Source organism: Apteryx rowi, unplaced genomic scaffold (assembly GCF_003343035.1).
Source record: "Apteryx rowi isolate R43461 unplaced genomic scaffold, aptRow1 scaffold_45, whole genome shotgun sequence".
Classification (NCBI taxonomy): Eukaryota; Metazoa; Chordata; class Aves; order Apterygiformes; family Apterygidae; genus Apteryx; species Apteryx rowi.
Genome location: NW_020450705.1, coordinates 172,022 through 198,297, shown reverse-complemented (window position 1 = coordinate 198,297; position 26,276 = coordinate 172,022). Strand labels below are relative to the sequence as shown.

At 33.1% G+C, this 26,276-nt stretch overlaps 1 protein-coding gene across 1 annotated transcript in view; it reads left to right on the top strand.

Moving 5' to 3' along the window:
- SYCP1 (synaptonemal complex protein 1) overlaps positions 1–20,149 on the top strand; it is a 32,695-nt gene extending 12,546 nt beyond the window's left edge. The window contains exons 17-40 of the mRNA XM_026077236.1: positions 1,253–1,322; positions 2,370–2,443; positions 3,418–3,526; positions 4,758–4,852; positions 4,993–5,177; positions 6,124–6,191; positions 7,444–7,505; positions 8,651–8,755; positions 9,760–9,863; positions 10,358–10,475; positions 10,666–10,736; positions 11,271–11,352; positions 12,020–12,082; positions 12,502–12,564; positions 13,387–13,449; positions 15,109–15,225; positions 15,881–15,991; positions 16,826–16,918; positions 17,746–17,820; positions 18,008–18,067; positions 18,207–18,386; positions 19,342–19,485; positions 19,837–19,923; positions 20,009–20,149. Of these exons, the coding sequence (XP_025933021.1) occupies positions 1,253–1,322; positions 2,370–2,443; positions 3,418–3,526; positions 4,758–4,852; positions 4,993–5,177; positions 6,124–6,191; positions 7,444–7,505; positions 8,651–8,755; positions 9,760–9,863; positions 10,358–10,475; positions 10,666–10,736; positions 11,271–11,352; positions 12,020–12,082; positions 12,502–12,564; positions 13,387–13,449; positions 15,109–15,225; positions 15,881–15,991; positions 16,826–16,918; positions 17,746–17,820; positions 18,008–18,067; positions 18,207–18,386; positions 19,342–19,485; positions 19,837–19,923; positions 20,009–20,149 (2,340 nt within the window). The remainder of the gene's footprint in view (positions 1–1,252; positions 1,323–2,369; positions 2,444–3,417; positions 3,527–4,757; positions 4,853–4,992; positions 5,178–6,123; positions 6,192–7,443; positions 7,506–8,650; positions 8,756–9,759; positions 9,864–10,357; positions 10,476–10,665; positions 10,737–11,270; positions 11,353–12,019; positions 12,083–12,501; positions 12,565–13,386; positions 13,450–15,108; positions 15,226–15,880; positions 15,992–16,825; positions 16,919–17,745; positions 17,821–18,007; positions 18,068–18,206; positions 18,387–19,341; positions 19,486–19,836; positions 19,924–20,008) is intronic.
- The last annotated feature ends 6,127 nt before the right edge of the window (positions 20,150–26,276 follow it).

Sequence of the window (26,276 nt, the reverse complement as noted above, 5' to 3'; positions counted from 1 at the left end):
TTGCTCTTGTTCTTAAAGTCTGTTCTGCATATTGAGACAGCTTCAGCAAGAGAGTTGAGGGGGATTCATTGGGGCTTTTTCCTGGAAGGTGGGAACTGAGTATTGACACTGTTCAGGTGGAGGAGGAAAGTGAATGTACGTCTCACATTGTAGCGAAATAATGTACTCAGCTATCATCTCTGAACCAGAATCAAGTCAGTCCTGCTGTTTTTTTCTGCAGACCCCTGTTTGTATAACTTGTAAATAAATATAATGTGTAATATATACACGTATGTAAATATATACACATGTAGATAAACACGTATGTATATATATGTATGTATAATATAGATGATTCAGCCTTGGCAGGATTGAAACATTCTCAGTATTTGCAGAAATAGAGCTTTAGAAGTCATGGGAAATTGGGCATTTAGGGATTAGACAGCATTTTGGAGAGCTGTACCTTTGGACTTGGACTCAAATCTACAAATAGTCTTAGGTGAAATTCAGGTACACAGATTTTTTATGATGGGAATCAGACATATATTATGGTTATTCTACTGGATGTTTTTCTTTAATGAAAAGTGCACTATACTTGCATAAAGATGAACAAAGAAAAAGAATTTCAGTTTTGAGTGTGATAGAGCAACAATAAAATGATGGAAACTGATGATTATGTGTGGAATAAGAAGTGTAAGGTATGAATATTAAATCTTTAATTAATTTGATTCCTTGACTTGAAGAGGATTTTTTTCCTCTTTAATTCATGAAACAACTGCATTCTTTCAAAATACATTCATCCATTTTTTTTTTTGGTATTAACTATTCCATTGTGGAAAATGAGACCGTTGTATATTCATAACTGAGAAATGTGAGGCATCTTTGTGCGAGTGTGATGAATTTGATATTAAGCAGAATCAGAGAGCACACAGTATAACAGTTAAACATTAATTATAGATTGTTGTAGTAGCTAGGCAGCTAGGAAATGCACAACAGCTCCTCCATTGTGCTAGAGATCTACGAACATGGACCAGTAAAAAAAATCTTATCCCTGAAATCATTTGCATCTTGAGTATAGAACTTTTTACGCTTCTAATAATTATCATATTTTAATTCAGAACGTGCGTTTACACTCTGAATTTAGTTTAAAAAAAATTCTTACAGATATGAATAGGAGTTTGTAATACAGTTTGTTTTCAAACCATAAACATCATTCTTTGTTATAGAAAGTACTTAGTTTTATATGAATGTACGTATTGAATGTTACTTTTAGAGAATGATAATGGCATTTGAAGAACTTCGTGTGCAAGCAGAGAACACGAGACTGGAAATGTGTTTCAAATGTGAGAGTCCTGCTTACTCTAATTATGCTGCAGACATAACAGTTTTGTACTTCACACATTTTATTGCATGCAGTTTCGAGCCAGAAGGATAGGGTGTGCTAGAATGGTGCACTGTTAGCGCTATGATACTTGTTTTGTGGACTGTGTCCTGGAACATCATTGCATGGTAATGAAGTGGCAAATGCCCTTTATTGCTGTTTGTTTTAAAAGAACAGTTGCTGACTATGGTCAGCTGAATTCAATCACTTTGAAAAGGGAGGTACTTTAATAAAGGAGTCTCTTGTCTCTCATATCTTACCTGAATCTTAATCCTATTAAAATAAGTTACAAAATTTCTTGTGATGTTGTCTTTTTTTGTGTCAGGCTTTACAATACCTCAGTTCCCCTTCATTTGGGATGGGTGTCTCAAATTTCCTAGGAAAGGTAAATTTGCTGCAATGACTCAAGTTTCCTTACAGACAATTTTGTATTTCTGATTTAAGTTTTATATCTGATGAATTGTGCCATTAGTATCATAACTAATTTAATGAGAGTGCACCCCTGGCTTACTTCATGCTGCCTGCCATTAAAGGGCTGGGCCATTTTATTATTTTTCCACTGATGTTCCTGGGTCAGTTTTAGAACCTTACTTTTCTAATTGTCACTAAAACTTTTAGTTTTGTCTACGAAGTGTAGTCTATAGAGCTCTGCTTATTTTATGTAGTTTTATTAAACTGATAATGCGCTAGTGTATAGCTGCAGAAATTTTAATTCAGTATTTATCTATGCTATGAAGTGTCTTGTTTCATTTCTGCACATGCATCTCTTAATTTCTTAAAATAATCTATTAAGTAATACATGCAGTAATGGACTAATTCTGTGGAAGGTTGGGGCAAAAAGTATTTTGTCTGCTGAGGTAACAATTTCAAACATGACCTCAACAATTAATTTTTAGGAAATCAATTGTACAGCTGTACAATTATTAGTAATCTTAAAATAGAAATTGCATTTAACTTGAAGTATATTTTAGTTAGTAAATTAACTATTGATATTCCTGTATCTCAAAAGTAAAAGAAGAAGCAGAAAAAGTGGACAAGTTTGAAAAAGAATACAAACTGGAAGTCAGTATGAAGGAAAAACAGGTTTGTTTTAATTCTTGAAACAAGTCTTGCAGATTCTTAAACTAATATTTGAACTCTTTTGCTTTCATGACTTACTGATGCATCAAAAGAAAATAATTATTTAAAAAGTGCTTGGTTGGTTGTAAAATATTTCTGTTTTGGAAGGATGGAAGTTAACATTGCAAATAACTTTTTAATTGTGTGTTCCTTATATGTTATTTGGAATAAAACATGAATTAGGCTGCTGTATCCTAAAGAGGGATATCTCAGTGACAGGATTTAAAAGCACCATGTAAATACCGAATCCTTATCCTGTGCTTTATACATCAGCTTGCTTGCATAAAAATTTCTTGTGCAGAAGCATAAAATTAGCAAAGCAGTCATCAGCCCTTATAGTATATAAAAAAAAAAAAAAAAGATTCACTTTCTATCTGGTAAGGAAGATGGGATGAAGGATTGTGTGTTGGACCATGGGCTGATAAGAGAGGTTTTGCCAAAAACCTATTCCAACCTCAGCTTCAGTGGTGATGAGATATCCATGATGGAAGACCGAGTAAGTAGAAGAAAGTAAATATGATAAGAGTTGTTAATTTGTAAGCAGGAGACTGAGAAGCAGAGCCTTCATCTGTGTCTGTACCTGAGAAGGTCAAGAATTGTTAGTTTGTCCAAAGATGGGTGTGACATTGCAAAGAGGCAAGGAGTGTTTCAGAACATCTGTAAATAGGGAAGAAATAACAGCTGGAACTGCATTTCAGAGTTTGATTCTGATAACTTTAGTTATGTTCCAGCATCTGTAATCTGTTGGAACTCATGTTCTAATTTTGAACTGAAAAGCTTTTGTATCTAAAGAGTAACATGACCAATATTTGGTTAAGACCACCTTATTTAAATTGAATGATACCAGCATGAATGCTAATCATACATAATGAACAACTGAAGATACAAATCTGTCATGTTTTCTAGACTTCGTTATATTATTACTTTACTTTTGTTAGATTTCAGTTTTGACCATACAGAATGGTGAAAAAGATGACATCATAAGAGATATCAAAACTCAGCTGCAGGAATCAAAAAGTAAGATTGCTGACTTAGAAGAAACAACAAGTAAGAATTATCTCTACTATATTAAAATACTATTGGTTATAGAAGTACAGGAAACAGGATTGTGATAATGTTAATTTGTTACTAATCAGTGGCAGAACTTTGGGGCCTTGCAGGTCAGTTTCTTGTTTTGGTCAGAAGTTGGGGATGTAAGATCTGGATTTTTAGTGTAATCTGCTTATGTATAAAAACATAGGCCCTTATTTCATACCAACAGTTTTCTCTTAGGGCTTAGGCTACAGTCTATTGACATGACAGTTTCCTGATGAGGGATTTTTTTTCTCATCTTGCTCATCAATAAAACTGGTGCGAACATAGTTATACTGCTATAAAGCTGCCATATACCTCGTCCTTCCTTTTCCATAACAAGAATAACTTTTACCAGGACACTGTATAACAATGCCCATATACTGTATAACAATGCCTGTTTCAGTTGGACTAGTATAATAAAAATGGTAAGATATTAGATATAGTATTGTTTCTAGTTACTGGATTGAATCATTTCACATCAAATTAGTGAAGGGACTTCAATATCTAATAGCTGTTCCGTAGTCCATAAATAGTAGCATTGTTCTGCGTTCAGCAAGACATATTTTCACATCTTCACCAAATAATCCCCCAAACCATTGCAACTTTTAAATAGAATCATATTAAAAAGGCAAAGGAGTGACTGAGACTGGAACTGTAACTATTTCTGAAGGGTTCTGTTGTCAGGCTGAGGCAAGTAGTGAAAGCTTTTGAGGATTGCAAAGAGAAAATAACATTCCTTCAGTTTTGCAGACGTATAGTCAGGTATCACTGAGGAAACTTATTTTTCAGCACTAGCTTTTCAGTGCTTTTTAAGCCCTTTATATTTAGGCACAAAATATTTGTAGTATATGATTTTAGTATCTTTAGAGTTGAAGCAAATTTCAGCATCAGTTCATCATACAGATAAATAACTAAAAATGACTGGGGAGTGGGAAGGAAGGCATGGGTATCATTTTTGTGCTGCATACATATGAGTGGCTGCATTTCATTAAATTTCATAAATACATGTTGTTTTACATTTCAGTTATTGTTATTAAATAAGTTGAATAGGCGTCTTGTAGGTTTTTCTCTTTAACAATTTAGATAAGCACATTATATCGCTTTAATAAGTTGTAGGAATGTATTTATCTGTAAAACAGAAATGCAAGTACTTTTAGTAGAGAAGTTATTTTTCTTAAATGTAAGCATATATCTTTCTGCTTAGGACATGAAGAGGAAATGTTAAAGGAATCCCAGATCAATCAGGATCGTTTGAGGGCAGAACTGGAAGAAGCTAAAATTTCATTGCAAAAAACAGAGGTAGAGCTTGTTTATAAATTTCCAGTATAAATAGATTACGCGAGTAATTGAATAAATAATTACTGATACTTCAGATATGAAACCTTAATTGTAGGTGGTTGTTACAACACCTGTATAGAAATTATAAAATTATTTTTTAGACTATTCAGAAGAGCTTAGAAACTGAACTGCAGACTGCAGTGAAAGCATTAATTCAGGTCACTGAAGAAAAAGAAGTACAGATGGAAGAATGTAAAGAAACTAAGGCTTTGCATGCGTCCATGGCAGACGAACTTAAAACTTCTGTTTCCAATTTCAAAAGTTTGCTGGAAAAAGAACAAAATAGGTAAACTGAACAGTTTACGTTTGTAGAATGATCTTATGGATAAAATGCTAGATTACTGTGCTCTGGGAATAACACTTAAGTTTTCTGTCTGATCTGGTGTAACTTTTTTTTATTATTATTATCAGTAATAACTATAGTACCTAAGTTCTTTCTGTGTAAAGAATGTGTAACCATCCTTCTTTTTTAATCCTTCGCCTGTCTGCTTATTGAATGATTAGCACTTGAAGATGGTTATGCTTTTTGACTATGTGTAGGTGCAACTCTTAGCTAAGTAATCTCATTTGGTACTTGAAAGACCTTCTTAAAACATTTAGTGAGGATGATATTCTTCCTTACCTAATAATAGTACTGCTTAATACCAATGCCTATTATTATTTCAGGTCTTCCAAAATTTAAAAAATTATGTATTTGTCAACCTGATAGCAACTAAAATCAACCCTTCTAAGTACAGGAACAGAACAGTGTATTTTTAATAAGTTATCAGACAGAGTTTTTCAAGAAACAGTGTTTTGGGGTACCTTGCATTAAGATGTCTTCTAAGTAGATGCAGGTTATGACAAATCCAAGAGCAGACAGATATGAAGCTGAAATTTGTTTTTGGCAAACTGGTCTAAATTCAGATAATTTAACTTATTTTTCTGTAGTTATCCTGGTTGATACTGCTTTATCAGAAAGTAAATCTGTGGTCCCTGATTTTCATAATTCTGTTTTTTAAGAACTATGTAGATATATGTTTGTATACATACATTAGTTTATTTTTATGTCTGCTGTTCAGGAGTTGTAATAGTGCATTTTGATACTTGTTGCAGGTAGTTGCATCATCTGCTTGTTGAAAGGCAGATGTATTTAAAGTGCTTGTGGTAGGACTTTGTCTTATTGTCCTTAAATTTTCAAATCTAGTGCTGTGTACCATACAGGAAAAAAAATTAAATTATGATTTTCTTAGATTGAAGAAATATGAAGATGAGTCGAAACTGCTTACCTTGGAGCTCAGAAGGGTGTCTGCTGAATTAGGTAAGACTATAGGAAAAAAGYGAATGAACTAGGTAAAGATAAATGTTTTTTGCTATTTTCTGAAAATAGACCATCGCTGTATAGTACCCATTTTAGTATCTTGTCTTGTAGCTTATGCTCCTCTGATACTGAGTATAATACTAACTCCTGAGTGACTTTTTAAAATTTATTTATTTTTAACAGAGGGTCTCCAAATTATACTAAAACTATTTCCAAAATCAATTGAATAGAAAAATGGTGATCTTAGTCACATTTTCTTTTTCTTCCTTTGTATTACATCAAAAAGATGTCATTAAGACTCAGAATTTTTATTACTTCTGGTTAACATATTAACATGCTCAGAATTTGTCCAACCTTTACTCAATGAAAAAAATTGTTCATTCCAATGTTTGTGTCAATTATTCCAGGAGACACAGGGCCTCTTTCAGGATCTGCCCTCAGGTTTTTCATTGCTTTAAATATTGTTTTGCTATCCTATGATTTCTAGATATGCACTCCTTAGCCCCAAAATCAAGAGATCTACCTTTAGCACTGTTATCCCAGTGTAGCAGATGTCTCTAAATATCTCTAGTTCCTAGATGATAGATGAGAAATACGGTTTGATGTCCTTGTATGTATTGAGGGTATTTAAGGATAAAACTGCTCAAAAGTTACTGCTGTTGCTTCTCTGGAACAAGATGAGATGAGACCTGTGATACTTCCAGAGCAAAAATGAGTCTGGTGTCCAGTACCTGTGAAAAACACCAGTAGTGTGAATGTACAGAATGTGCAGAAATGTGTAGAATGTAAATGTGTAGAAATGTGTGAATGTGTAGAAAACACATTTCAAATTTACTTGCTAGTAAATAGGTTTTTTTGCAGCATATCCATATGAATATGTTCAGTAGTCCAACTTTTTCTGGAAAAATGCATATGCATGAATACTCTGAGACTAGTCCTTTGTAAACATTCTTACAATCCACAATTTACTTGAAACCATGTTTGTGGAAAATATAATAGACTCTGAATTTTATTTAAGATGAACAGTTAGCTTCTCTTCAGATAAGTGTTCACTAATGTCTTTCTGAATAATTTTTTCAACTCTGCATTTAAATTAAGTCATAATTTAGGTTAAAATTTAGCTTTAAGATTTCTGAACTTAATCCAATGAGTCTTGCAAATGGAGTACTGCAAAGGGACAAATGCTTTATACCGTCTGCTAAATATATAAAATTATTTCTGCTTAATAAATTTTACATTGCATGTGCTGTAGAAGAGATGACTAAATTAAAGTGTGACAAAGAAATGCAACTTGAAGAGCTGTCAGAAACACTGGTAAATATTGTTCCTTTTACTAGTCTCATGCCATTTACTTTTCATATGAAGTCTCTCTCACATTAGAAAGCGTTTTATAGGGCATTTAAGCTACTTACAATCTGCCGTATCGTTGCTACTAAACTTTCTTGCTTGTCTTCTAGACTATTTCAGTTTTCTTTTTGAAGGACCTGATTCTTTCCACTGTTTTGCTTGTTTTGTTTTTTTTTCTTTGTCTCGAGATTTCTGGTCGTTTGCTGCTTCTTTCACACCTGTTCAAATACTGCTCCCTCTGCATATAAAGATTTCCTATTTTTAGTTATGCCTAGTACTCATTTTCTTTCCTCATGTTGAACCTTTCTGAAAAATATATGGGTTTTTGTGATGAACATAAGCTCAAACCTTGTGAAGACCAAGCATATGACATTTAAGGCTAAATTATCAATTAACTTTTTGAGAGTAGAGAGAATTTCATGACTGGATAGCTTTCTTCGTACTACTCCTCTAAAAATTAAGCCTTGTAAATGCTTATTTTGTAAAGACTTTATTTTGATGTTTAAAGAATAACCAAGCTTATGACATCATGCTGGAAAGGCAGTGAAGAAGATTACAAGAAGGTTCGCAAGAAGGTTATGTATGACAAAATGAGTGATCTAATAAATAATGTATCATAGGTTTCTTACTTCATAGATTTGTTGTGATTATTTTGCTGTTTGTGGGGTGTTAGTTATGGTGAGGTGTCCTTCATACTGCAGTGTATACTATCTAAAGAGCAGTGCCCACTGAGTTGATACGCATCCCTTTATAGAAAAGATAGACAAGTCTGAGCCTGCAGAAAGGTCTCATGGGTTATAATACCACGTTCCATGTACTGCCAGCATGTGGGGTGTTCTTTTCTCCTTATCACAGAAGTTTCCTGAGGTAAGCAGCTTTGATCTCTGTGAACCCTACTAAATCTTGACACAGGCTCTTTTTCTGTCTGAATTACGTGAAGTATACTTTTATTATAGGATGATGTTAGGATCTTAAATTTATTAGTCTAACAAGAAAGTATATCAGCTAAAGTAACATGGTGTGAAACCGTGTTTGCATTTTATAAATTGCTTGTTACATATATGCTGAACATGGAATTTTCTAAACTGAGTTTCATTAATGTTCTTAAATAGGAAAAAGTTCAAGGACTTTTAGTGAAGAACAAATATCTTGAGACTACTGTTGAAAAATTGCAGGAGAGAGAAAAAGAAATGAAGAATATTCTCCAAGTTAGAGAGGTCTGAGTAAAGGGTAAAAAGTAAAATGATTGTAACATGTTTTTATAAATTGTTAAGTTACACATTATTGCTTGAATATAAGAACATAGGAAATGTCTTACTGAGTCTGGCCAGTGGTCCATCCAGTGCAGTACTCCACTCCTGACAATGCAGTAGAAGATGCTATATAGTATAAGAGCCTACAAGCCTGGCCATTGTCTATGGTCTGTTCCCCTTACATTCCTACAGTCAGTGTATTAAGGATGTTAGAGGATACATCCCTTCCTCTTCCCCTTGTTACTAGTTTATGGACTTGTTCATGTTCACGTCTCATCTGTTTTTGAACCTCCTGATACTATTTGCCTTTATAGCCTTCCATGATAAGAAATTTCAGAAGTTCATTATCTGGTGTGTTTAAAAATGAAACACACACACATGTGCGCACACACACACACTTTGTCTCTGTTAAATCAACTGCCTGCTAGTGCATGTGGTATCACTGTATCACTAGTGATTCAGAGAAAATAGTATTCAAAGCATTTACATATTATAAACTACATTACATTACAAGGCTTGCCTTATCTTATAATGACAGCAGGTTTCTGAGGGAAGATTTTTGTATCATGGTTCAGCACTCATCCAAAATATGTGCTTATACTATCACGTAGTACTGGAATGCTGTGATTTTTTTATTTTATTATTTATTTACATTTAAGTAATACAAAAGCCTATGATGTCTAAGGCAACAATGTCTTTATTTAAATGCTCAGAGAAAGGTAACTTATGTCAGTACTTTTGCAGACTGGTTAGTTGGACTATACAACAGGGGAACACATTTAGTATTCATATCAGAGGTAAGTATCTCACACTTCTGCATTACACTAGAGAGATGTAAAGATACAGACTGGCTAATTTATGGCATGGCTGCAGTTTTATTTTAACTTGAAGCTTTGTGTTGTCTGTTCATTTCTGGCAGCTTTGAATTGTGATTTACAGATGTACACTCAATACTTTTTCTTCTGCAGAAGGAAATACATGATTTGAAAATACAGCTGACTGGTACAGTTGAAAACAAAGAAACGTGTTTAAAACAGCTTATGACACTGAATGCAGATCTTGAACAAGAGATGTATGATCTTTTCTGAAAATTTTGGGTTTGTTTAATGTATTTTTGTGTTACATAGAAGTGACTAATATACAATCAAATGATCTATAATTTTCTAAAAATGTTGAACTTAAGCACATAACAGCCTTTATATATTCACATTTATAAAATACATTTTTTTTACATGCATGTAATTGTTCCCTATTTCTGTGACTTGGATGTATTAACACAAAGAGAAAGTATTTCTGAATGTTGACCCTGCTTTGAGCTGGATGTTGGACTAGGTCCCCTCCAACAACCATTGTATGGAAGTTGCTTCTCATTTTCTTTCCTCCTCCTCCTAGAACCTCTTCACATCACTATTACTCTGTACTAAGTTTGCTGCAAAGCTCAAATTTGCAGATACAGGCCTGGACTTATTTCAGTGTGAAGTAATATTTTTATAACAGTTAAATTGAACTTAAGAGGAAATTTGAAAATACATGTTCTTTTTTCTCTGACCATGTATTTTAAATTAGGCTAAAGAATGAGCAACTAACAGTGGATTTCAATAAGCTTTTATTAGAAAAAGAACAAATAGCACAGGAGAAAAGTTATATAGCTGCAGAACTCAAGAAACTGCAAGAAGGTCATGAGGCAAGTTGTAAACTTTTATCTGTTTTTGAAGGACAGCATTCAATTTAAATCACATGGTATATTGGAAACTGCTTTTTGTGTTTAAAAAACAAAAGGAAGTGCAGTTACCCTTGTAATAAGGCAGGTTGAGATACTGTTTAAGCTCTCACTTTGAGTTTTACTCATTTTATTTACATATGCCTTTATTTAGGATAATAGAAAAAAAGAAGAAAATACAAGGAAGTTATTAGAAAACCTGGAAGAAGAAAACAGCCAGTTAAGGCAAGTAAAAACAAATATTAAAGGACAATGTTATTTAAAGAAATAGTCTTGATTCCTTCACTGTTGCTGTTAATGCTGTGCTCATATGCTGTTTTCCATGATTTTTAGTAATCCTTTTTTTAGATTATCTTATTTATGAAGAAAATAAAAAGCAAATAGAAGTTATGGGTTAAATGTGGAAAAAATTAAACTGATTAAATATTACCCTTTGAAGTAGTCTTTGTCTTGCCCAAGCCACATTAATGAGCAGCCTTCCATATTTCATATGTGCTTTACAATCTTACAGATGAGAATAGATTTTACTCAAGCCATAAGAATATTTTTCCATACTTAATATCTGACCTGTAACTTTTTTTAACTTATCAGTCACTTTTGCATCTTTTCAGTGAACAGTTTATGAAGCTCTCATGAATATTAGTTGTATTAACAAAGCAGCTTTTTTTCAGAAACTGAAATATGGGGGGGGGGGTAGCAGTAGTGAAAGAAGTCTAAAGTTTTTAAATACTTACTAATACTCGCTAATTTGGCATTTAGAAATGAACTGAAGTCTTTGAAGGAGAAGATGGCAAAGAAGGGTGAAGAGATTAAAAATAAACTGGATGAAAGTGAAGAAAATGTATGATACGTAATGTGCTTTATCATATAAAAGTATAACATTACCTATAGGGCACAATATAAATATAAAACTTCTATTTTTTTCCTGCAGATCCCTACCTAGAGATGCAATCTTTTAGTGAGATTTTTCTCCTTTTAATGCTGTTACCAAATAAATCAGCATAAGTACACATGCTGAGCCCCTTCATTTTAGAAGACAGGGACTTCCACTAGGATGTTTACTCTTTACGGGGAGGCTTATGAGTACAGATTTGTTCTATTTCAGGGGAACAAAGAAACCGTCTTTCCCTCCCCCCCCCCCCCATACCATTTAGTGGTGGGTGGGATAAAGATTAGCTTTCAATATGTAGTATGAGTTACAGTATAACTATGTTCAAGTATTTTTATTTTCTTATTGTATTTTCACATAGATTTTTAATAACACATTGGATTTCAACATTCTACTGTAAGATTAAATTTGAAGATAATCAGGGCATGGAATGGTTGCTTAGTTATCTTTTAAAAATAAATATAAAACATAAGAAATTTAATTCTCATTTTTGAGGGAACTGTGCTTTGAAATCGTAATATAGTAATTGGTATCAGTTTTACCACTGTGCTTTTTTCTGAAGAGAGTACCAGAATTCTGATAATGTTTTGACTAGATTTAAAAACAATTATAATTTCAGGCTAGAAGTATTGAAAATGAAATTTCAAGAAAGGAAAAGCAGTTGAAGATTCTAGAAAATAAGGTATGAACATTCCTTTTTTCATGAATAGTAGAGAACTTGAGTATTTCGAATAAGATTTTTTTTTTAAATCAGGGAATTTATTTATTGGCCAAGCTCTAAAACCGCTGACAAACTGTTTCATTACTATTAGTCTTGATGATGTTGGGCTAGCAAAATTCTCACAGTATTTCGTGGTTAAAACTCTAATAATTGTAACATCTTAGCATGTATTTCAGTTCCACTGGAATTAATGGAACTTGTGTAAATTTACAACTTAATGGAATTTCCAAACTTTAAGTTCAGTTTTAAGTTTACAAACTTAATTTACAAATTAATCTAACTTGTGCAATGTGCATGTTTAAGCACTTTGACAAAAATGTCTAATACATTGAGTCATTTTTTAGCAGTTTGTTAATTAATGTTTGAAATATCTCTTTTAGTTGAATAACTTAAAGAAACAGGTAGAAAATAAAAGCAAATATATTGAAGAGCTGCAACAGGAGGTAGGCACAGTTTTAAAAAGTCACAAATCCATCAAACATACAGGTATTTTGTGGTTACTGTTACTATTCAACAGTTGTAGTCTGATGTGATGAATTTAGACATAGCTATGTAACTTATAGCATTTTCTTTTTGTAATCTTACCTCTGAGCAAATTAAAGAATAGCCTTTGGAATTATTTGATTTGTAAAATTATCCCTTCTTTTATAAAGTGCAATTATAGAAATACTATCTCTGATGAACTTTTATTATTTTCGTTTAGCACGCGGTATCATCAATATATTTGAAGTAATGACCTGTCTCAGTTACCAGTAGTAGAAAAGAACTGTTCATTAGGACAAGCTGTAAATAACTAATGTAGAAATATGTTTGGATTTTTTGTGATGACATCTGCATGTTTCCCGTCAGCAGCATTTGCCCCATTGTAGAGAAAAATCCCTGAGCCATCTGCTTAGAATCAGTATATCATTACATCAGTTCTTCCTTTATAGTACAGCACAGGAGTAAATTTATGTTCTATATAAGCTACATAGTACAAGAGCCAGAGGTACAACGCGTCTTGGGTTTTTCTCCCTTTCCTCCCCTTAGAAAGGGGAGCCTTTCATAAGGTCACGAAGCGTAAAGGACAGTATTATTAAAGTAGCTGAGCACTCTTTTACTTAGAGAATTGATCTGGAACCTGAACTGCACAATTAAACAACAAAAAGAGAGTTATTTGCTTGCTGAAAACAGGAATTTTGAGCGTTCCAACCTACTTTATGCAGTAAAATCATTACGTAATTCTGTTAAATTGTTAAAGTTTAGTGTTTATTTTATTTTAATAGAATAAGGTGCTGAAAAAGAAAATTACTGCGGAAAGCAAGAAAACAAGTATTTATGAAGGGAAGGTAGGTTTAAATCACTTCATGTAGGAGATAAGGGTAAAATGCAAAGACTGAATGAACTTCTTAAGTCTCAGTAATTAATGATATGAAGCACATACTTAATTTTTTGTGGAGCTGGGACACAGCATTCAACATTTGACAAGAATGTGCTCATAATTTCTGGAAGATGCTTACATTTTTTAATCATTGGAAATTGGACCATCAGACATTTATAAGAGATGGGCATCACATCTCAATCTCAGGAATTCTGTTCCTCATAAGTACCTTTCTTTTTTAGTTGGTAGTATACTGAACATTAATCACTAATGTCTCCCTGCTGGAAAAAAAGGGCAATTAAAAAAAAACCAACTATATTATTCATTTTAGGCAGTTTCTGCTCTGCACTGGTAAGTCCTGATTAGAATACTGTGTCCAGTTTTGGGTACCACGCTTCAAGAAAGATGTGGACTTTTTTGAGTCCATTCGAATGAGACACTTAAAGGAAAAATTATAATCAAAGTACATTCTTGGTAGGAAAACATGATCATAAAAGATTTTAAATCTTAAATAGATTGACAAGAGAGGAAGTAAAATCTCCATCTGTAATTTTTTTTTTTAAGAATATGCAGCACTTAGGGTGACTTTGGTCAGGAACAGAGAGTGGGTAAGAGACCTTTTGAGGTCTTCTCTGGATGTATTTGCTTAACTTTCTACACAGGTCTATGTTTGGGAACATTTCCCGTGCAAAAATATTAGAAGGTGCTGACATCAAAGGTTTTAATCTGGCTCATCACAAAAATATAGCTCAAGAGCAACATGTAAATCCCAAGTAGGATTTACTCCTGTAAAGCTCTCTTCTGAAGATTCCGAACCTGTTTTCATGTTTAATTCCCTCAGTTTCCTAGTAAAAGAAAAAACAATCAAGGATGGGCTTGCTTGGTTGAAATTGTAGTGAATGAGAGTGGAATGAAGCAAACAATGCAAATGAGATATTTCTGTTTGGTATGGTCTGATGGAGGTATGGTAAAATATAGTACAGAGTCCCCAGATGTTATGCGGTGTGTGTGTTCCCCAAGCTCTTCCTATTTATTTCATATCAAATTCTTGTTAATATTAGCAGCTGAAAGGAGTTACTCTTTTTTAGAATTAAATACAATTCTGAAAATAAACTATTTACAGATAAACTGTTTCTCCATTTCTTAATTTAAACAAAAGTTTTAATTATAAACACATTACAGTCATACTGCTGCTAAGGCTTAGGAGACTATTGGCTATATGCTTCATTTTCTGACCTTGCATTCCATGATAGTCATACTAAAGGGCCTTTTGTACAAAAAGTAGAATGCTATCAGATTGCTAATAGATTATTTCTTTATATTGGAATGGTTCTTTTGTGCTTAACTGGCCCTAGGGCTTCTTCATTGACTGGGATGCACAGAACTGGTATGGACTATCTTTCCTATTGTGCTGCTTTTGTAGTTGCCATGAGTGTTTTCTAACTCACTTCAGGCAAAAGTTCAGCTCCTCATGAGAAAACCTGAACGTTAAATAGGAAACAGTGCAGTCACATATGTGAAAAGTACAGCGTGATTCTGCTCTAAAGTAAGATTTAAAATATATATATTAAAAAAAGGCGTATTTATTCCTGCACAACTAACAGCAATAATTCTGCATTCTCAAAAGGTGAATAAGTTACAGTTAGAGATAGAAAATATGAACAAGCAACATAAGGAAGCAGTTGACATCTATCAAAAAGAAATTGAAGCAAAAAAACTAACTGAAGATAAACTTCTTGAAGAAGTGAGTTGTTAAATTTTACTGCAACTTTTAATTAGTTTTTGATGTAGGATAACTTATCAAATGCTTGATATATTTTATGAAGCTGTATAGGCCAGACTCCTTGCACATATGTAACAGTCTTATAGACATGAATGGAACTTACTGTGTATGCCTGTGAGCAGTGCTTTACAACACTGCCTTCTTAAGTTGAAATATTTATGTATGTCTTTAAAGATAAGAACCTAACTAAAAAATCTTTTTGTTAGGATATTGTCCACAGAAATTCTATTCTTGGTACAAATACACCTTAAGCAAATAAGATTATAACTTTACTAATATTCATATTTTCATGCCTACAATTTTTGATGGTAATGTCAAAAAATGTTAGGACAGAGTGCTTGAATTGCCCCTCAGTTACTCCTTACTGCTCATGATTCAACCTTGTACTTATCTGCCCCGGAGGAATGGATGTACTTTTAATCTAGGTTTTACTTGCCCATCTTAACAAAGTGTGTAAAAGATGGAGGATTTGAAAAGAAGGATATTTAAAGTAAATGAAGACTACGTAAGAAGACTGTACATTGCACCCACTGGGGAGGGAAGAAATGAAACTAAGATTTTTGTTAGCATGTTGTTCTTAATTCTTCATGAGTTAGAAGAAACTTATTACTAACAGGTAGAAAAGATGAGGTTACTGGCTGATGAAGCAACAGTAACACAGAAAGAAACCGATATCCGATGTCAACACAAGATTGCTGAAATGGTAGCACTTATGGAAAAGCACAAGGTAGGAGATTTTACAAATTTCTCTGATTTGTAGTGTGTGATACTATGTTAAATAAAAAAACTTTTCAAAACCAGAGTATTACAAGTTAGAAAATGAAACTTCATAATAAAGACCTGAGTTTCAGAAAATGAGTTTAAACATGTGCTTGACTTCTCAACAACTAAAAATAAATTCATCTTCAGATTTTGGGGAAAAAAAGTCTACTGGCAGATAAATTCTATTTATCTAAATTTTTAGGAATCATAGAATGATGTGAACTAGTTGCATCATAGGATCCCCTAGTAATGCTTTAGGTAAGATGTGGTGGTGGCAGTGGTCTTCTGAAGTTGTCCTGGAGAATGTGTTTTTCGAGGTGTTGTATTTGGGCTGAATAAAGGAATATATATGTTTGCGCTTAGCAGGATTTGTTTATACTCAGTCTTCCTTTGATACTATCCTCATGCAATGTTCTTCAGTGTCAGTTTGGGCCTGTTTTTACGAGGACTTTACCTCTTAGTGACTTTAGACAGTTTAACGTAATGTATTTTAATTGCCTCGTTTATTACTCTGTTTTACAGTAGATTTAGCAGATACCATTAGGAAAAATAATATGGTTAACTTTTTTTTTGCTTGAACACTTATCGCTGCCTGGAGATAAAGCATTCTCTATCACCCCACAAAATAACACTACTTATACATTTTCTATTGTGCACTGTCTGCAGAGGTCTAAATGTTTGTTCATAGTGCTTTCTGAAGCTCCAAAGTAGTTTTATCTGAAAAAAGAGTGATGTTTTAAGATTAGATATAGATATAATTATAACATTTAGTCAAATAACTTTTTTTTTTTTAACACAGCACCAATATGATAAAATGGTTGAAGAAAAAGATACAGAATTAAAACTTTTTAAGATAAAAGAGCATGAGCAGTCATCAGAAAAAAGATCCTTGGTAAGATATACACTTTGGCAGTGAGTAATTTAATGGAAGGGCTGCTGTCCTGCTCTGTTCTGACAGAATAATATAATATAAATATTATATTACAATTCTTCCTGTGTAATGCTTATTTTTCTTGTTCTCTTTTTGTTTTTTTTGTTGTTGTTTTTTAAGCATTTATTTTAGTGGGACTGAATAGTAGTGAAGATCAACTGACCAACTTACATGTACTGTATTTACTTACTGACTTTAATATGTGTGTTAAAATATCAAATGTTTCTAAAAATAAATAGAAGATGCTGTGCTTTTCTGTCTACCTTTCCTGACAGTGCACATGTTCTAACCATACCACCTGGTTAAGTACATTTTGTATTAGTTTCCTGTCTTTCCCCCTTCTCGCAAGTATTAAAAGTTCTTTTGTTGAACAGTTCTGGTCAAGTAACTGTTACTTAATAGTATTTCAGCTCTTTTTAAAAAACTAACTAAAAACCTCCAAGCCTAGAGTTGCATTCTCTTTTTTGCATTTTTCCTTTCTGGGAAGCTTAGCTTTGAGAAAAGTTCTAAGAGCCAACATCCCCTCAAGACTCTCTAAAAGTGTAGTTCTGCAATGTCTACCTAAAAGTCAGTATCCTGACATTTCTCTTCACAGAAGTTGAATTATTCTGCAAATGAATTGTAGGTACCTCTAAGCATTAAGTCTTAACTTTATGGATAAGTTAGCTGTATTGAACAGATGAAATTTTGTTTATGTTTATAATGAATATTCTTAGTGCTTTATTAGGTCTGCTTTCTTTTTTCCAGGTTAAGAATAGTTAACCCTTCCAATATCTAATTGTTTTTAGGAAAGCGAGTTATCGTGTTTGAAAAGTGAACTGTCATCCCTTAAGGAACAGCTTAAAGCAGAAACTGAAAAGAAGGTATTTTTTTTGTTAACGTAGCACTGTGTGACATGCTTGGCCGGGTCTTTTGAACTATAATAATGACAGCTGTGAAATGCATCTTTGATGTACAGTGTTCTGTAATTATGCTGAGCGTATGTTCAACAGCTAAATTCAGGTACAATAATTACTACCTATGACATAACTTTTTTTTTTTTTTTTAAAGGAGAATCTTGCAAAAGAACCCCCCCAAAATACAGTTCCTGAAAAAGAAAAGAAACACAAGGTAGTTTTAATTTTATTATTAATTAATGATAGAATTTGATGACATTTGTATGTATGCAGTCTGATTGAAGTTTCATGTTAAATAATATTCACTGGATAAAAGACAATTTGCTCTTAATTTAAGCCTTTTTTAATTTTAGAAAATACAGACTCACTTTTCTGAGACTCCTAAACCTCATTTAGATCTGGACTCTGCATCTATCAATTCAAAAAAAATATTGTCTCCAAATTATATTCCTACAAAAGTCAACGTAACGGAAAATAAAGAAACGTCTCCTTCAGCATCTGCAAAAAGTACCTTGTGCAGTCCATCATTAAAGGTTTGTAACTTCTGGTATGGTAATAAATGTTCTTATTTTATTTTTTTACTGTATTTTTTAATTCTCTGGGGACACTTTACTTTTCTTTGTGATAAATAGGGATTTAAAAGGTAGGTAGCCACAAGAAAATATGCATTATTCAGTGATACTAGAAGACAATTTGTGAAAGGTCACCAATGGTGTTCCTTTTTTTTTTTTTTTTCTTGCTCAGTTACTTCACTTGTCTTCCCTGATCAGTAAAATTGGACTAACAATACCTGTTTTAGAGAGACTGTGAATTTAATAACGTCACTAGTATTTTTTACTTGATCTTAAAAGAAAGTGTTGTCTGTAAAAGGCACATTTTTCCCTTATGAAACAGAAAATAACTTGCGTGGCTGTAAAAATTATCAATGTTATGACTGCTTTGTCATAACCATAAAGCCATATGTTTCTACCTTGTCAGAAGCTCACGTGACGTTTATATCAGAACAAAAGAGTAACTGTCATTTTTGTTTTATCCTTTCTAAAAATTTAATATTGCAAACAAAATGATAAGTTTAACTTCTAGCAAAAAAAAAAACCCTCTTGTTCTTGATATCGCTGTCAGTGGCTTCCTGAAAGCTTCTTTCTGCAGGTTTGGTTATGTTCTGTTTGTAGTGGCTACAGTTCAGAATAAGAACTGAATATATGCACGTGAGTTAAGAGGATGGATATAGTGTGCCATAAATCTCAATTCTTCTGGGACTTCCTGGTCTTTCTTCTTGTTTGGCAATAGAAAAACAATATATTGTATTTTTTGCTTTAGTTTGGATCTTTGCTTGATGTTTTGAAGGGGGAGATGATAGTTCCACAGCACCTCTTTAGTGTCTGCCTGGATACTCAGTCTGTAAAATGGGTTATAGGTTTAGTTTTATGTTTTAGAAGTACCACTGAAAATGGAATTTTAAATACAGTCTTTTTTATTTTTCCCTAGACATATGTTGTAAAGACTCCCCCAATACTTAAGCTGCAAAGTGAAAGCACAAATCTGCCTTCAGAAGGGTGTATGAGGAAAAAGCAAAAAGTGCTTTTACAGCTGGATACTCAGTCAGATAGCTCTGAACACAGTGACCTCCTGGTAAAATCTGAAACAAATAGTGTGCTTAATGATTTGTTATGTACACTGCTATATCTAAGAATGCATGTAAGATGTGGGGTTCTGTAAACAAGACAAAATGTATGTGTATCTTTTTATTTCATTGGCTCTTTCTGGAATGTTTGTGTACTAAATTAGTAACTATATCACAAAGTACTATGTAAAAAGTATAAATTCATTTTTATAATGAATTTTTACATTGTTTTTGTTGAACTGTTGAGGTTTCATAATATTTTAACTTTTTTCATACTCTAGTATTTCTAAGGGGAAAGAAAAGAGATTTCTAAATATTGTGTGATTAAGTAACTTTTTTTTTTTTTTTTTTAATTTAAGAGCATAGTCTCAGAGGAAGAAATCTTCAAAAAATTATACAAAGATTATCCTCAAGCTTCACAGTTATGGGCTATGACACCAAAAAAGGTTTCTTAGCTTTTCTTCAGATCAAACTGAAGAGTTAATCAAAGTTAGTATAGAAATTAATGGCTGGTTTTATTTGTCTTCTTAGAAACCAACATCAAACCTAAAAACTCCAGGCTCTGCACTGAAAATTACAAGTATGAGAAAAATGCGAGAGGCTGGATGGACTGCAGTTTCTAAAATGGACAGGAAAAGAAAAATGAAAGAAGCTGAAAAACTCTTTGCTTGAAATTAACATTATTTGATTAGTACAACACAGAGTTATTATTCTTTCAGAGTTGGTACACTGTTGCATTTTTCTGTCTTATTCAGTATGTATTCAGTATTCAGGACTTTCATTAATTTCCTTCATATGAATAATCTTGATAGATACATAACTACATCAACCTGCAGAGCATTTTCTGCATTTCATTTCCTACGCTATAAGAAGCCTGGAGACAAAAATTAGCTCACTTTTTAATTTTGAAATGAGTATAACTACAAAGAAAACTGCTTTAAAAAGGAAAGATATTTTGTCTGGCATTGAAAATACTGGTTTTGAAGAAATTCAGTTTGTTCTTTTAAATTTGCTCTTTTTTTAAATAATATCCTTTTGTGAATTATTATTTAATGAATTAAATGTTGACGCTTTTAAAATGAACTTTTATTTGAAGTTGTCCTGCTTTTGGTTCATTTTGCATGTTCTTAACCTTTTTAGACTGCTTTGTTTTCAGTAGCCACTACTTCAGTATGTTAAGAGTTCTGAAATGTTTAAAATTGTATTTTCAATAAAAATTACTTGGGTTTAAGAACAGTTCAGCTTCATAAGGAATAAGATATGCATATTTACATTTTCAGATTGTAAGCACAATTTCGAGATTTCATTAAATGGCTTATCTGAAATGTGAAGTGTGGGACTAAATGTCGTTGTCATTTATATATTAGAACACAGTTCTAAATGGCCAGACATCTTTCCTAAGAACTAACAGCTTCTGCCGTACAAGCATTAAAAAAAACTTAGAACAAAATAGATTTCGGTGTTAATCCTTGCTTAATCTGGGTTTCACAACAGCAACAAAAACTTACTACAGTCCCTAAAGATAACAAGAAGCCTACAGGTACATCTATCTAAAAATATTAAGAAAAAACAAAATCCTGTCTTCGTCTGAAGTGGGTAGCAAAACTTAAGTGTTTCATTGTTTCAGATTAGCAATTCTATGCACAGGCCAATAGTTTGGGTTCCTTACGCCTTATCTGTTGAGCAGTGATATTAATAATGTTTTTTTTGTTGTTGTATGCAACTGATTAAATATTTTCCAAAGGCCTTAAAGAATGTACTGTTTTCTCCATATTTTATAAATGGAATGTGTTGCACAAGTGAACTTTCTGAGAAGTTAGAATGACTTCTTGCTGGAGAGGTGTTTGATACATATATGGAATATTAAGTTTTTATAATATATCTACTTAAATATTGTAAATCAGACCAAAGGAAAGAACAAAGGAGATGCTTATAACACAAGTTCCAGGTGTCTGTTTTTTCCAAGAAAGATTATTTTACCATAAGTACTATAAAATAATCCCTATAAACCTCTCCTGAATACCTTAATTATTGTTTTAAAAAACATGTACAGAATGTCATCCAGAATCCCTTATTCTTTGTTTTAGTTTGGGATGTTACTTACTAATATCTCTTTGGTTACTTTGCAGCAAAAAGAGAATGCAGACCTGTGAAACACATGTGCAGTGTGTCATTTATTTTAATAGGGATTGGTGCTTTATACAAGACCTAAACACCTGCCTATGATCGTTATTTCATTTCAAGATAGCCTATTCCTAATTTTGACTGTTGCTGTTGTTGACATCTTCAACAGGTATGCAGGCTTGGCTCCTAGGCTAGTGACTGAGTAATCCAAAATAAGTTTTCAGGTTGTTTCTGAGTATAATAAAACTTCTGCTACTTAGTCTTCTCAGCTATGGTTCACATATAAATCCATAAGCTATAATTTTACAGTATAGAAGTTAAGTTTCAAAATCCACATCAAGCCTAGCCTACACATTCATAATTTTGCTAATTCCAGAATATGAGATACTTAAATGCCTTCCTGCAAAAATATAGTTTAAACCACTGCTCACTGAGACTTTACATGAAAAACAAATGTTTTCTTTGGTATTAACCAAGCATGATTTCCAGCATAGCAGTATATGTACAGTATCTGACATTATATTAGAAGAAATGGCAAGAAACTTAAGCAGGGATAATTAGAAATGCTACTTAACCATTAAAACTATTGTAAGAAATTTCTGCATGTCATAGTTATTGTGAGTCTTGTGGTAATTGAAATGTCTTGAAGGTGGAGAAAAGTCCTTTTTCCGTCTGAACAGGTAGATATTCAAGTTTGTACTGCCCACATGTAGACTCAAATGGTAAATAATCGGTTTGAACTTCATTTTCCGGTGCTGTCATGTCAGGGTTGTAAGTCTGTGGTGCATCATATAGTCCTCCTGATATCACCAGTGTGTCATCTGGTGTATTGTATAAATCATCTGCAAAATTACAAATATACCATTATTACTATTTTAAGAAAAATTACAGGAAACTTAATCATCTAGAAAGGATGTAGAATCATATTTGCCTCATACTATGCATGTTTCTGTGAGTGGACTATATAGCCTAAATAAAAATGAAAATAAAAACAACTTTTAAGCATTCATCCAGTTTACATAGGAAAAGCAAATGAAAATTAGTGAATGCATGTGCTTTGGCTTGTGGATCCTTCAGGTAGCATACACGTCAAAAAATAAAAATTAAAATCTACCAGTTACCAGCTATTCATAGTAGTGAATATTGATGTTTTTACATGTGGAATTTTATTAAAGTTTTTTAAGCTAAATTCTGATGGTGTTCATGGTATTTGTTATTGGCTAGTTCCGCCTGATACATTTTTTTTTAATAGATAATGTATTATGTATTATATATTTATATATTTTCATATATACACACACTATCATTAAAAGTATTAGCAAGATAAGCTTATTTCTAGCTGGATTTTCTCAAGGTTTTAACTATATTTACTGACATAGGTTAATATATATTTTATCAATGAAACAGAATATTTCAATTTTTTTCATTAATGCCATTTTGAGAAGTACTTGTGTTTTGACTGTTTCCAGTGAAATACATATATGTTTGTTTCATTTCTTTTTTCCACTGGGTTCTTATTTTCCTAATCTGTTTTAAAGAGGATACTGCCTTCAGTGTCCCAAGTATTAAATGTCTCATTAGTAAGGATATATGTGCAGATACTAATTTATAACTTCTTTCCCTGGAGGAGTACTTTCTCCCAAGCCCAGGTTCAACAGCAGCTTTGCTAGAGGGTGTCTCTATTTCTGCAGTTCATACAAAGTCTGCATAGTTTTCTGTTTACATTCTTTCAAGTAACAGTGCCCTTCCATAAGCATCTAGGAATTTTGCTGCATTTAGCAGAGCAGACCTACTGTCAGTCTTGGCCTAAAATACTCCAAGACTTAATCTCCAGGTATCCTGTGAATATGTGCAAGGGTTCTGGCAGAGTGCTATGGATTCTGTCTGAGAAGTTAATGCGTTTCAGTGCTCTACTAAGCAGAATCAGAAAATGGTTCTGTCTCATGCTTTGCATGTTATACATTTGGAAATGTAGGTTTGTCTTCATAGAATATGTCATTTAAAAAAGTTGAGCCAACCTGTTTCAGCAGAGTTTTCATTCAGTTGATGGTGTGAATACTGGGCAATTCTTTTCCTGTACTTGTTACGAGTGTATATAATAATCATTAGAAGAGTAAACATAATGGTGCTGCTGAAACTAACAGCCAGAATGGTCTTGGAAGTCTGTAGATGAGCTTCTCCTGCTAAAGTAAAATTATTTTGGGGAAAAAAATGTATAAAGCTAGAAAGACAGCAAAAATCAGCCTTTAGATTTTAATAAAACAGCATAGAAAGCTTTTGTCAGCACAAATTTAAAAGGACAGTCTGAAAATGCAGTGCTTAAAACCTCCTTAATATCCTAGCTACTATATTTTGCCTCAGCAGCAATACTGAATGATACTTCCGATACAGTTTCTTCTTATAGAGGTGAGTTTTTAAAGGTTTGGTTTGAGTCTGAATGTTCATTAAGATATGTGTACAGGTCAAACACACGGTCAGCACAGAACTGGCTTTCCTACTTTGTTATTGACTATTTAGAACTCTAAAGTAGCTGAGGAACTCTAGCTTGCACATGTAGCTAAAAATAAGTTTGTTAATACCTGGTTACCTTAAATTAAAGATAACATCTGGGAATGGTCGTGTATATTACTCTTTTCCTTTATTATATTGCTAACAGTTCTCCATTTTCTGTCAATTTTTTCAAGAAGGGTTGGCAATACTGTGGCCAACTATTTCTGCTTCCTTTCTTCCTCTCATCTCGATTTACCCTCTGTTTCATTGTATGTTTCTCTAGTACTTCAAATATTGTCCTTTTTTTTTTTTTTTTTTTTTTTTTCCCCCACAAGGAAGCTGGTGTCAATTTCCTGCTCTCACCTCTTCAGCCCTCCAACAGAATGGTATGTATTGGTCATGATATTCAGTAGTATCTGTTATACTTGAGCTCAGTATTGGAAGAAAATAAAAAAGTAGTTAGGCTTTGTGAGCTGCTTTGAGGATCTGTAGCTCTGAATATGCAAACTAGTAGTGAAAGCAAACTTAATTTTATATTGCTATCAAGTTCTTAACACAGCTGGACCTCTGTATTCAGGCTTCAACTAAAATAAACAAGTCAGGCCTCAGCAGTTTAAGGGAATGCTGCTGTAATACCTAATGACACCTACCTGGAGCCTGGGTTGTATGATTTGGAGTCAGACCTTCACTGATGATTGTTGGTAGGGCTGTGAAAAGCTGATCAGTTGGTTCCAGCATTTCTGATGTTGTTTCATTTATAGTTCTATTAGATGATAAAAATTTACATGGTGGAGTCGCAACAGGTTTGAATCTTGTGATATCTGAAGAACTGTTAGTATTTGAACTTGGGTGGTGAATGGTGTTTGATGCAACATGTGCCAGATGTGATATGGTTATTAAAGGAGAGGAACTGCTGCTATCCATTCTGATTCTTGTCTTCCAGCTGATAGTTGCACTCTGCATTGTGGTTTGATGGACTTCTTTATCTGAAATACTGGATGCTATAACACCATCAGGAGCTCTTGTTTTTCCCGACCCACTCTGTGTCTTTGTTTGCATGAGCTCATTTATAAGGGAGACATAATCTGTGGCCTGAACAATGTACATTGCCACGAGGTAGCAAGTTAAAAGAATTGGAAAATGCGTAAGTTGTATTCCATCCATAATAATGTCTTACTTTTCACGTCTAGCAGCAGGTTTGTCTGTGTTTAATCCAGTCTCTCCTCTTTGTCTGAATTGCCTTGGGAACACATAATAGTTTCCTTTGAATGCACTTACTGGATAACTTGAGTAGTCCGTGGTCTCTACATTGTAAAATGTACAGTATTAAAAAAGAGCTGATTCAATTTAAATTCATCTCTTGGCCATGTGTTTAATGCCTGATCTCAAATTTCTGGTGCAGATATGTGTTTTTTAATTGAGAATTAATTTTTCTATATGGTACATAATAACTTTTTTAGTATACCTGTTTTCTACAACTGCCTAAAACAAAAGTGGAAGAGGGGAAAGCCTAGAAAGATTAGGAAAATTTAATTCTGAGAAAGACAAATAATGAACACTTGCTTACTCTAGTGTTCATCGTAAATCTCGTTTAAAATATTTTAATGTCAGTCAGTATAGTTTGTCCCTCATGACTTTATTAAGCATAGGATATTTCAAAATTATTTCCTTTTTATTTCATTAATATAGAGTATTTGGGAGTTTACTCAAAGGTTGAATTTTTGTAGTGAATATTCCAGCCCCTGTTATTATCCAGTCCTGTTGTTTAATGTTTGTACTGGGTAATACTGAGAGATACAGCAACAGAGACTCCTACCTTGTGTTAACACCATATAAAGAAAGGCCAGCCCCTAGCGAGTGGTCCAAACAACGTACCTCTTCAGTCTGTTTTGTTTGTTGTTAAATGCACTGCATATTGCAGAAGCAGTGTTTTTAATTAGGTACTGTGTCATGAAATACAGTTAACTAGAATTGTTACAAAACCTGATACAGCATTACAAGTATTTTAAATCAGACCAAGAGGTTATTTTGACAAGTAAAGAAATTCCATATTTTATATCTTACTTAAGAAAAAAGAATGTAAACACTGTCAGAACTTAAAAGTATAGTACCAGCTTGCCATATCCAAGCACTTCCAGGTACATTGTAACTGTGACTCTGCACTACTGAGCTAGTTACTTCCAAA